The sequence below is a fragment of the Miniopterus schreibersii genome (assembly GCF_964146895.1).
Source record: "Miniopterus schreibersii genome assembly, chromosome: 8".
Lineage (NCBI taxonomy): Eukaryota > Metazoa > Chordata > Mammalia > Chiroptera > Miniopteridae > Miniopterus > Miniopterus schreibersii.
The window spans coordinates 13,474,867-13,486,527 of NC_138109.1; the positions used below are offsets into that span (position 1 = coordinate 13,474,867).

General features: G+C 55.6%; 1 protein-coding gene across 1 annotated transcript in view; it reads right to left on the reverse strand.

Annotated features, from left to right (window-relative positions):
- The window catches only part of RUNX3 (RUNX family transcription factor 3), a 59,986-nt gene extending 50,426 nt beyond the window's left edge, over positions 1 to 9,560 (reverse strand). The window contains exon 1 of the mRNA XM_081144244.1: positions 9,449 to 9,560. Coding sequence (XP_081000370.1) covers positions 9,449 to 9,506 — 58 coding nt within the window. The 5' untranslated portion in view covers positions 9,507 to 9,560. The remainder of the gene's footprint in view (positions 1 to 9,448) is intronic.
- Positions 9,561 to 11,661: the final 2,101 nt, after the last annotated feature.

An 11,661-nucleotide genomic window follows, 5' to 3' on the forward strand; every position in this document is an offset into this window, starting at 1 on the left:
GCAAATTGTGTCATAGGTTCTAGTCCTGAGATTCTCCCCAGGACAGGCCGCATGTTGACTGCCCTGAACCACCGCCCTGGTCCTCATCAGACCACAGACATGCTCATCCATGGAGCCCACTATGTGCCTGAGAACCAGTGTGCTTCGGCTGCTCAGATGTGTCTAGGGAGTGATAAAAATAGGGCTTGCGAGCTGGTGCAGGAGGGCCCTGTGGTCTCTGTGCACACACATGCACGCATTCGAGGTGCACGTCTGCACTGGCCTATTTCAGAGCAGCCCAGTGCATCATGGGATTCTCTGCCCCACATCACTGCCCAGCTCAGACCCTGCCTGGACCCCCACTGCCTTGAAGGCCATGCCCAACCTCCAGGCCTGGCCTACCCCTTCCTCAGCCTCTTCCATAGCCCTGCCATGCTGTTCACTCTGCCTGGACCACCAATGTTTCTTCCTTCTCAGATATACCTATTTTAGACCCATATCGGATTCTACCCTTTTTGGGAAGCCTTCTGGAGATATTGGAGAAGGGCCTGCAGGTGCTTTGGTGGTATACGGGAGGATATGAATCACCCTGTCTGGAGGAATCAGGGAGGGCTCCATCAAGGTGGTGAGTCTGGGCCTTAAGGAAAAAGAGATGTCTGCCAGGTAGAAGGGAGAGTTTTGCTGGGCTGGCTTGGATGTCAGACAGACCCTGGCATGAATCTGGGCTTTGCTTGTGATTAGCTGCATGAGTTACTTCCCTTTGCTGAGCCTCAGTTTCCCCATCTATGAAATGGGAATATTAATGATAACACCTACTACATGGATTATTGTAGAGATTTAGTGAAATGAGATACGCTTGCAAAGGAACCACCACAGTGCCTTGTAAGTCATCAACAAATGTGGTTCCCTTCGCCTTCCCTCATTGCCTCTTCTCTTAAATATTAGTTTTAGCAGGTCACCTCATTACTCTATTTTTTCATTCATCTCTGCAATGGAGGATTTGTAGAAGTTCCAGAAGGTTGAGATTCTACATCGACAGAAAGGGCACAAGCCAAGGGGTGCTGGCCTCTCTCACTGGGGTGCTTTCCTGAGGCGAATTCTTTCCACATGTCACTGGAATGTCAGCTCCAGGAGGGCAGCCCTTTGCCAGTTTTGTTTGCTCCTAAATCCCTAGTGTGTAGAACAGTGTGTGGCGTGCAGTGGATGCTCAATAAATGTCTACTGAATGATCAGCAGCACCAGCTGGCCCATATCACACCCTAAGCCCTGAGCTCTGGGAATGTGAGAACCCAGGAAGACCAGCCCTTTGCAGGGAGACTGTCTCCAGACTGGGACCACAATGCAAGCCACAGCATTTCCTGAGCACCTGCTGTATGCACGGCCCTGCCCAGCCCAGGGCGGACCCTGCTCCACAGCCCGACAGGGCAAGGCTGGGGAAGAAGACGGTAGACACAGCGACTTGGGAAGAGGAAGAGAGAGGAGGGGTGGCCAGCAGGGCCTTGGCCGAGGAGGAACAGGCCCATTCCCAGCTGCAGTCCGCCCGGCCTGAGGGGAGGCCCAGCTCACCTGCTCCTGGGAGGGTGGGGCTGCCTCTTCCTCTTTCTTTCTTTGAAAAATACAGCAGTTTTCTAACTAAATCTACAAGTCATATATGTTCAGTGTTTAAAGGCTTGGAAAACACACAATCACCAATAGAATTAGAAATGAGGCACTAGTGCACCGCGTAGCATTACCCATGGCATTTTAGTGTTTTCCTTCCAGTCTTTTTTCTAAGGTAGCCTGGTCCCTTCCCCTGGGCAACCTACCACCCCTAACATGGGGCTCCTTGCTCCATCCAGTCCAGACTTGACACGTCTTCCTAAGATACGAGGGCGTGCTGAGCTGTGGGAGGGGTGTCAGCAGGTCTAGCCTCTGTCCCACTTCCTCCATGGGGGAAAGAAGGTCTAGCCTCCTGCTCCTGCTTTCTCCATGGGGTGGGGGAGGTCTAGCCTTCTGTCCCAGCTTTCTCCAAGGGGGGGAAGGTCTAGCCTCTTGCTCCTGCTTCTTGCATGGGGGGGAAAAGGTCTAGCCTCCTGCTCTTGCTTTCTCCATGGGGTGGGGGCAAAACTTAGGTTCACTGAGGGAGGGCTGAAGGAAAACCCTCAGGGAAGGGGGACTCCTTGGGGCTGCGGAGTGTTGGTCCTCAGCCACCAGGCACCCAGGCAAGTTGAGTTTGGGGCAGGGGCACGGCCCTCCTTTCACCCGTTTCATCTCAGCTTCTTGTCCATTTGAGAGCCCCAAGTTTTTCTTCCCCTAATACCGGCCACCTTTCGAACCTTAACAAAGGTGAGCAGGTCAGGTGGACTCTGAGACAGCACAGTCCGCATGACTAGAAAGGCCGTCCGTGTATGTTTAAAAAGGCCAGATGGGTGACGCCTCAGTCCAAAGGGGTCGCGTGCCCACAGTGGTGTTTGTCACCATGTCACAGTGAAGGATGTTTGGAGGGGGCTGACTTTGGTCACCTCTGCAAATCGTAAGTTACAGCATCTGCCCTTTCCGCCCACACGTAAGTCTGAACCTTTTGCCAAAAACACTTTTCCCAGACGCAAAAGAAAACCCCAAAGAGGAACCTAAACCTTCCCGCTGCCGCACTGATTGGACCGTTGGATGTGAGAGCTCGGGCTCTCACCAGCAAGCGTCTCAAAGACCAAGCCAGACGGTGAAGGGGGAAGTGAGGGGAGAAGCTGGAAACCTCTGGGCCGGCCAGTCGTTGGTTCATTCATTTATTTTCCCAGTCCTCCTCCTTTCCTCCGTCCACTGAGCAAGAAACGAGGCGCCGGCTCCCTGGGTGGGCCGCCCTCCTGACAGTGGGGCGGGGGCGCGCGGGCACAGGGTGGGCACTCCAAGGCCTGGAGGGGAGAAGGGGAAGGACCTGGGAGGGCTCGCCAGGGGCTGGGCCTTGGGAGGAGAAGGGCAGGTGTCTCCCCTTCCCCATTCTGCTCAGAGCCTCTTTTGCCCAAGGGGATGGAGAACATAAAATAGTAATAAATGTAGCATTTCCGGAGGGCTTGCCTCTGCCCCAGGCCTGTAATGAGCACATAATGTACATTATCTCATTAAATCCACCCAACATGTCTGGAGGTGGGTACTGTTTGTTCTCCCATTTAACAGATGAGAAAACTGAGCTCAGGGAAGGGAAGCACCCCATCTAAGGCCACACAGTGAGAAAGCGGTGGGGCCTGGGTCTCATAAAGGCATTCATGTTGCCTCCTCCCCAAAGAGCGCCCTCTCCTTCACCCCCGTCTCCGGAAGCCATTGACAAAGGGCCTGACAGTCCCTCTACAGTCTCCCCTGTGCCCACCAGGGGGTCAGTATTGGAGAGGGAGCAGGGGGGGTGAGACAAGGGAACATCTGCCAAGTGGCAAGTGATCCAACCCGAGGCAAGCCAAGGGGCCCAAGGAGGCCAACCCTGCTGCCTAAGCGCTCACTACGTACCCGGTGCCATGCTTGGGGCTTCAGGGCAGGTCACATCCACTCTGTGCGACCAGCCTTTGAGGTCAGCACTCCTAGCCTTATCTTATAGATGTAACAAACTCTAAGAGGTCAATTAACACGTTGGGTCACCCAGGTATAAACAGCTTAAATCTGGTCTGACCCCTCAACCAGTGCGCAAAGCAGAGGGTTTTGAGAAAGCCCAGGTAACTGAGAAAAGTCCATCTTCCTGCTGCTGAATTCTACCCCTGTTTGGAACTCAGAACCTCTCCTGAATTTGCTCATTGGTCCTGATTCTTGTGATTCTCAAGGTCTGACCGAGTCTCACTCCCAGCCCCAGTCCCAGTCCCAGTTCTTAACCCCCGCTGTGTCCAGGTGCTTCCTCTAGGAGGTGCTGTTTCAAGGCTGGTCATGGAGGCCCGGCTTCCAAATCCACTGAGGCTAAAGCCTGCCCTCCCTCCCCTTTATTTCCACCAGGGAAGACAGGTACTCAGCCCCAGGGCTCCCTGGTGGCTGCAGGTAGTGCTGGGAAGACTCCTGGCAGAAGGGATGTTGAGTTCAGTCTTGGAGAGTGGGTGAGACTCTCCACCCACTCGGGGTGGTGGATTTGAGGAAGGGCCTGCAGAGGAGGCATCCCTGGGAGACTGGAGTAGGAGCTGGTGTTTCAGCCCAGGCCTGTTACCCCCTCAGTGGGGGAGTCTGGACTGGCTGGAGTCCGGGGTCAGTGCTGTGATATTGCCTCTCGGAGCCTTCTGGAAGATCAGGTTTTCAGGCTCAGTTGCTCAGGGGCATCCATCTCCCAGCCCCTCCCCTCCTCTGTAAGCTCCCCACCCCCTCAGGTAACTGAGCAAGCCTCAGCTTTGATGCGGCCACCTCAAGGCCGCACTGTCAATGGGCCCTCTATGTGACCATGGGGCCGCTGGCCGTAGTGGGTGCGGTGCGGCCTGGACACACAGTCCCACTGTGTGGGGCCAGCTCATGCCCGCCCAGACTCTGTGGCCAGTGGGGGGCTCCCAGGAATGCCCCTCCAGCCTGGGGGGCACTTTGGACAGGCAGGGTGGTCTGGGGAGACGGATGTGTGCCGGGCGGCCTCAGGAGCTGCCATCAAAGGGGCCTGGCAGAGGTGGCGCCAGGCGAGCGCCATGGTGGTCGCGAGATGGCTGGCGGTCGGTCCATTCATCTCCCAGGGTTGGAGGGGAGGGAGAGGCCGCCATGGGCACACCACTCAGGGTGACCAACCATCCTGGGGTGCCTGGGACTCGAGACTTTTGCTGTTAGAACCGGGCGAGTCCCCTGCTGTTGGCCACTGCCCAGAGTTCAGGAAAGGACACAGTGCCCGACCTCTCTGGTCTAGGCAGCTTCCTTCCTGTCCAGTGACCTCTGAGTCAGACCATCCAGCGAGACTTGCGGGGTCATTTTGTCCACCCCTGCCTCCCCACACGCCTGCCTCAGGCGGCAGAGGCCATTTGCCGTTCGTCCCATGTGCCTGCCGCAGGGGAGGAGCTCAGACAGCGCAGCAGTGCTCATCTCCCGCTCCCCACCCCGCGCCGCGCCCTCCAGCCACCCCAGGAGGCCCGGACCGCCTTACTCTTTACTGCCTCCATGCCTTTGCCCAGGCCTCTCCCTCTGCCTGGGACAGCCTTTCCCCCATTGTCACATCCTCACCCTGAAGGACTCAGCTGAGCGTCACTCCTCCAGAGAAATTATTCTCTGCCCTGAGGTGGGCCCATACCCCTCTTTGCTCTCCAGCCCCAATCCCCCATAACATGTGTTACACCCCAGTGCAGTTTTCAGCTTGCCCATCTCTTTCCGTACCAGCCCATGAGCTCTCCAAGGCAAGAGAGACTGACCCAGTGAATCTCCCTGGTACCGGAGCCCCCAGCACAAGGCCAGGCTCAGAGTAATGGAAACAATGATTGAGCACTTACTCTGTGCCAAGCAGCCTGCTCAGTTAATTCTCTCCGGAGCCCCACGCGGTGCAGTTGGTATAATCATCACCCCGTTTTACAGATGCAGAAACAGGCACAGAGAGGTGAAGTGACTTGCCTCAGGCTACACAGCTAGTGAAAGGCAGAGTCAGGACTTGAACTGGAGTGTCTGATTCCACAGCCCAAGCTTGAATCTCGCCGCTCTACTCCTTAATAAGCTTTTGTGGAATTAATGAATAAATGGAAAAACCTTTGCCCCTCCAGGGCCTTCTAATTCCTGCCTGTGGCAGTGAGGGCCATTGTCTCTGGTTCCCTGTCCTGGGGAGGGCACTTTTGTCTGCGGGGGTGAGTTTAGGGGTGCTGCGAGGGGGACCTGCTGTGAGGGGTCGCAGAGAAGAGCTTCATGGGGCTTGAGGATAAAGGTGCTGGCCCTCAGGCAGCCTAAGGCCATTGCCCATGTTTGTCAGACGGGGAAACCAAGGCCCGAAGAGAAGAGGGGACTTGCCCATGGTCACGCAGTATGGCTGAGTGGCAGAACCTTAGGTCTCGGCTTCCCCATTTGTCAGGGAAGACTAGGTATCCCTTGATCTGCCTAGGGGAGTCCCTGGAGCAGAGATGGGGGCAGGATGCCATGCTGAGGGCCCAGCGGCTCCCTAGGAGGCCACTTTGCCCTCTCATGCCTTTGTCTCAGTGTCTGCAATCTGCCGTCAGCCTGCCAGCTCTTGGGGGTAAGCGGTGCCCCCTCCTTGTCCCCTCCTCACCCTGTACTGCAGGCCGGAGTCACATGTCTTTCCACCCTCTTCCCAAACCTCGTGTGCACAGTGAACTGAGAGGAGTCCTGGTCCTTGGTTCAAAATGAATGCTCCCTACTCTCCTGAGTCAGAGAAACCCCGGCGAGGGGTGGTGCGGGGCAGTCGTTGGATGTTACTCACAAGGAGTCAGATCTTCAGGGGATGCAGGGATCTGCCTTACTGCCTCCGAGAGGCCCCTGAACAGGCTCCTTGTCATTAGTCGGGTGTAGATGCCTAAAGGCAGGGGGATGGGTAAGATGCTTCAGCATCACCCGGCCTTTGCCTGTGTAAATAAGAGCAGCCATCACTCTTTGGTCTACGAGGACACAGGTGGCAGGAGCTTGGTGATGGTGCTGGCGACCACTCTGGGTGGGTGGGTGTGGGAATGAAGATAATGGAGGCCACACTAGAGGCTGGGCATCGAATCCAACTCATGGGTTCTCTTTTACCTATGAAAGAATGGCAGCCCAGAGATGTCAAGTGACTCAGGTGGAGCTACACAGCACATGGGTGGCAGAGCCGGGTAGAGTAGAGGACTCCTACCAGGTGAGTGGTATTGAAACCTGCCCAGGCTGGGCATTAGTCACCTTGGAAGGACTTTCAAAGCCACACGTGCCCAGGTGCCAACTTGAGAGATTCAGATTCCACAATTGGAGGTGGGAATTGGGAATCCAGGTGTTTAAAAGCTCTCTAGGGGTGGTGATGTCCCAGACCCACTGGCTTCATCACCTCCTGCTGAGGGACTGGAGTTTCTGTTCATATAGAATTCAGGGGTCCGTGAACTTGGGCAGGAAACACATAGACTTCTTTCCTTTTACTGACCTCTAACTGAAATTTAGCATCTTTTTCCACAGTGACTTTGTCACGATGGAAATCATAGATATTCTCCAGTCTCATTAGGGTTGTCACAGATGATCTTGAAATACTGTTTATCACCGCTGTATCACAGCAATTGCTAGAGCTGCTGTGATCTTTTCACTCACTGTGATACTAAAGAGTCATGTGGTCACGACCTCACAACCTTGCTTTTTTAGTTTACTAACTACATTTCCAAAGATTAGGTTTCCTCTGTAATCCTATGGACTTTGTTGTATGCATTTAAAAATGCAATTCTGAGAAGGAGTCTGTAGACTTCCGGAGACTCCAGAAAGGTCTGTGGACCAGAACAGGTTAAGGACCCTGCGTGGGGCAGCGTGGAGCCGAGCTCTGCAGGACCCAGAGCTTGGATCTCTGTGAGGACCAAATGGGCAGCTGCAGCCCTGGGAGCCTCCGGAGACAGAATCCGGGAGACAGATCCCCTAAAGTGAGCTGTAAACGGAACCTGGAGAACAGACCTGGGCAGGAGAGAGGGCACCAAAGGGATGGATAGAACTTCTCCATGGAATTGCAGAGAAAGCCTCAGACCCCAGACCTACAAATCACATCAGTGTCCCCATCCACCAGGGATCAGCCTGCTTTGCCCAGTGGCCTCCTGTCTCTGGGCACACAATGGGCCACCATCCGCCAGCTCTCTTCTCTCTTCCTTCATGTCGCCGTCTGCCATCTCTGGGGCTTCAGGGCGTCAAGAGCCCATCCTAGGTGGGTCAGCCCTTTCGTCCCGTCTCCCAGTGTTCCTTTGTTTTAAACTCTACATTTCTTCATTTTGCTCATGGAAGGGGAAATACAGATTACAAAGACCCAGCAAATGGTTTTTATAAACTCTTATTTTCTTGCCACAGAACTGCCTTTAATTAGCTCTGAGGACTACAAAGGGAACAGCGTTATAATAGGAGCAGCTTAAAGGAAAGAGCCCACGGCTCTTGGCTCCTGGACTGGGGCTGCTGCTGTCACCAGCCACAACCAGGTTTGCTGGGAGTGTCCCCACTGCAGGGTCAGCAGGTCCCCCTTTTCCCCCACTCAGTCCCTGTCTACAGCCGCACAGCCTGCCTTGGCTTTTCCCCAGGGAGGAGGAAGAGTCCTGCCATCAGGCAAGCCCTTTGGATGATAAGCACCCAAATGTGCCTCCGTCCCTGCTCAGAACCAGCCGCCCAAGGACCGTTAGCCAACAGCTGGACAGGCAGACAGGCAGAAGAGCAGATGGACAGTCAGACTGACTTGAGCGTCTCAGATGGGAATAGCAAGACGAGCCCCCAAACCCTGGAGTTCTAGAGCATACTCAGCCCTTCTATTCAGGAGGAGAGCTGGTCTCCATGTCCAGCCCAGACTCACTGCCCTCAGACGCAGCCCATTCCCAGCCTCAGACCATCAGCATATCTCAGCCAGAGGGGCCTCTGTTTGCAGCACAGAGAGGTTAAGTAACTTGACTAAGGGCATTCAGCAAAGCAGCACCTGACTTGGGACTCAAGCTCAGGGACTCTTGCCCCCCTGCATCTCAGGTGCCTCAGGCCCATCTGAGCTCCCACTGGAGAAGGGAAAGGAAGGCAGTAGGGGGTTGTCTGAGGCACATCAGCCCCACGGACCAGAAAGAGTCAGGGAAAGTCTCCTCTTGAGTTCCAGCCTCAATCAGAGATTGGGGGGTCCCAGACCCCTATCCTTGTTGAGGGACTCAACCCAGACCCCTGGGCCACCTTAGGCCATGAATGGAGGCAAAAGCTGCCCAAAAACACTTTCTTGTCCTCTGTAACCAAGTTTGCAAACTTTCCCGAGGCCTGCTCCCCCACACCAACACAGTTTCAGTGCCATCCAGAGTCACACAAGTTCTCAGTAAAAGCCTGTAGCCTCCTTCTTGTCCCGCGGCTTCCTTCACCCCAGGGATCATCCAGAGAACGTGGGAGAAGGTCCTCAGGAGGGGCTCGGGAAGGGGCAGCCTTGCTCCCGCCTGCTCCCCGGCTCTCAGAAGCTGGCCCGGCTCTGGGAACACTAAGTGTCTCCTTGAGTCCGTGTCTGCCTGAGCCCAGGTGGAGGGTCCAAGTTCTCCGGGAGGACCAAGGACTGGGGCTGCAGGACCCAGGAGCCCCGTTAGTGAGGCAGGAAGCCACGGGTCACAGGGACACCCCCAAATCCTCTACCCCAGGACCCTCCAAGATATGCCCTTTGAGGTCTTGAGGACTTAAGGTATTCATTGCCCCCGCCACCAATTGTCCCCACCAGCCGAGGATAAAAGTCCAGGAGGCCACCGAGGCCACCAACCCCTCTTCCCACCTCAAGCAGCGGATTTAGGTAGACAGGCTGTGCACTTGAAGGCAGCCAGGGTGGTCGGCGGAGGGACGTGATCCGGGCCCGGCCACAGCTCCCCACCCGAGAGGACCCAGCCCAGGGCCCTGGGCATTAGTTACTCACCGCGGATGAAGGTCGGCGTGTAGGTCGGGAAGGAATCGAAGATGCTGTTTGATGCCATGCCCCGCGCTGAGGAAGGCGAGAACTCGGCCCTTCAGGGGGGTGGGTTGGGATCGATTTGGTTGGCTGTTGTTTTATTTTTTCCTAGCTACTTTTGAAAGTAAAGGGGTGGCGGTGGTGTTGCTTTTTGTTTGTTTTTTTTTGTTGTTTTGTCTCTCCCCCCCCCCCACTGCTACAAAAAAGAAAAAAGGAAAGAACGCGAGAGTGTGTGTGAGCGAGAGAGAAAAAAATCCCCAAGGAAAGTAAGTTTCTGTTTGTACCCAAGAATTTGGATTCTCGGTCCCACAGGAATGTCTAGCCACAAATTTTCAACAGAAGCGTATGCAGAGTGTATCATTAGATGGCGGGAAGGGGCCTTCGGCAGCCAGGGCGGAAGAGCTCGCAGGGCAGCGAGAGCAAAGCCAGACCAGCCTCAGCGCCACAGGGAATGAATGAAGGAGGCTCACCCCCTGACGGAGCTCAGGCTCCAGTGGGTGCGAGGGTGGCCTGGGGGTGGGGAGGACCAGGAGCCAACCAGCTCCTGCGCAGGGCCCTGAAGGCAGCTGAGGGCCTGGTCTTGTGGTTCTGTGGTTGAGGGACCAGGCCTTCACAGTGTCAACCCAACCTCAGCTCACAGGATGCAAGAAGCCAGCTCGCGGCCTTGGCCCATTGGCTGAGCTGCGGTCACCTGGGCCGTGATGTCACCACCTCTTAGCCGATCTTGTGGCTGCCTTTCTCTCTTTTTGGAAAAAAAAAAAAAGAAAGGGAAAAAGAGAAAAGTGATGGCTTTTATTTGTGAGGCTGGCCTCAGCACACGGCCCAGAAACAGAACTGAAAGCAGTTGGAGTGGGGGCGGCCGGGCGGTGGTTTGGATCCTGTGGGAGACTCCTTTTAAATTAAGGCCAGCATTGGCCTGGGCGAGCTGGGAGCCCCTCAGGGCCCTCACCAGGCACCCAGAGCCTGGACCCACCAGCAGGCAGAGGGCTTCCCCCCATGCCCCCTGCTCCTGAGCTGCAGCTGACACCACCACTGTCCACCACCACTGTTGCCAGAGAGGTGTCCACATGTGTGGCTGGGTGGCACTTCAGGGGGTTTTATAGGAGTTGGGATTAAGTACAAATAGGAAACACATGAAGCGGCATCTCCAGCACTCGCCCTCCCCACGGCTTGCCCGCCCAGAAAGGGCTTCCTTGTGAAAGCGGGCAGCTCGGGTGCCAAGGGGCCTTCCGCAGAGCTGGGGTTCTGAGGCCCTGGCTTGTCATTTAAGGCTTTTTGCTCATTTTGCTCACCTGTGCATCCCCTCTGGGTTCCCTGCTCTAGCCTAAGGTGCCTGGGCTCTCCTGCCTCTGGGCCTTTGCTCATGCTGTGCCCCCTCAGTGTGCCTTTTGTCAGCCCTTTCTAGAGTCCTTCATGTCCCAGAGGGTTTGAGTCTCAGAGGGACTCAAAAGTAGAGGTGACATGGAAGATGACTCAACCCTATGCTCTTATGTTCCCAGAAGTTTGGTCAGGCATGGGGGGAGAGTGGTGGCTTACACTATTTCCCTTGCAAGCTCTATTCTCCCATTTCACAGGCCAGATCATGGAGGTGCAGAACGTTGAAGTCAGCTTGTCTAAGGCCACAGAACTCACTCTGAGTGGGATTAAAAACACCAGGCTCTGACTCACCGGCCCTGGCCTCAGCCATGACCATAGCACCTTTTGGTGCCCTCTAAGCTAAGTCCTGAGTCTTCAGAAAACCCTCTGCAGCTGTGCCCTGCCCCCTGGCCTCTTCAGGGAGCCCGCACTTGGGGCCAAGCCTAGCCAGCCTCAGGCTCTTGGTGGTCTCCGAAGGCCAACAGGGAGCAGTGGGGGGCATCTGGGAGGAGGAGGGGCTTGCCCAAAATCCACAGAGACTCGTTTCTGCGCACAGCTATGCTGAGTCACCTGGGAGCAGGACACCCTTGGACACTCCACGAAGGCTCAGTCTTCTGTCCCTGAATGGCGAGTTGGTGGTGGTGGGGTTCTGATGTGCCCAGGAAGGTAGCAGGTTTATGGTGACAACCACAGGGCTCTGGAGTCACATTTCTAAGTTTCAATCCCAGCTCTGCTGACTCCAAGCTGCAAGACCATGGGGCAAGTCACTTCCTTTCTCTGGGCTTCAGTTTCCTTCCCTGTAAAATGGGGATAACACATTTCTC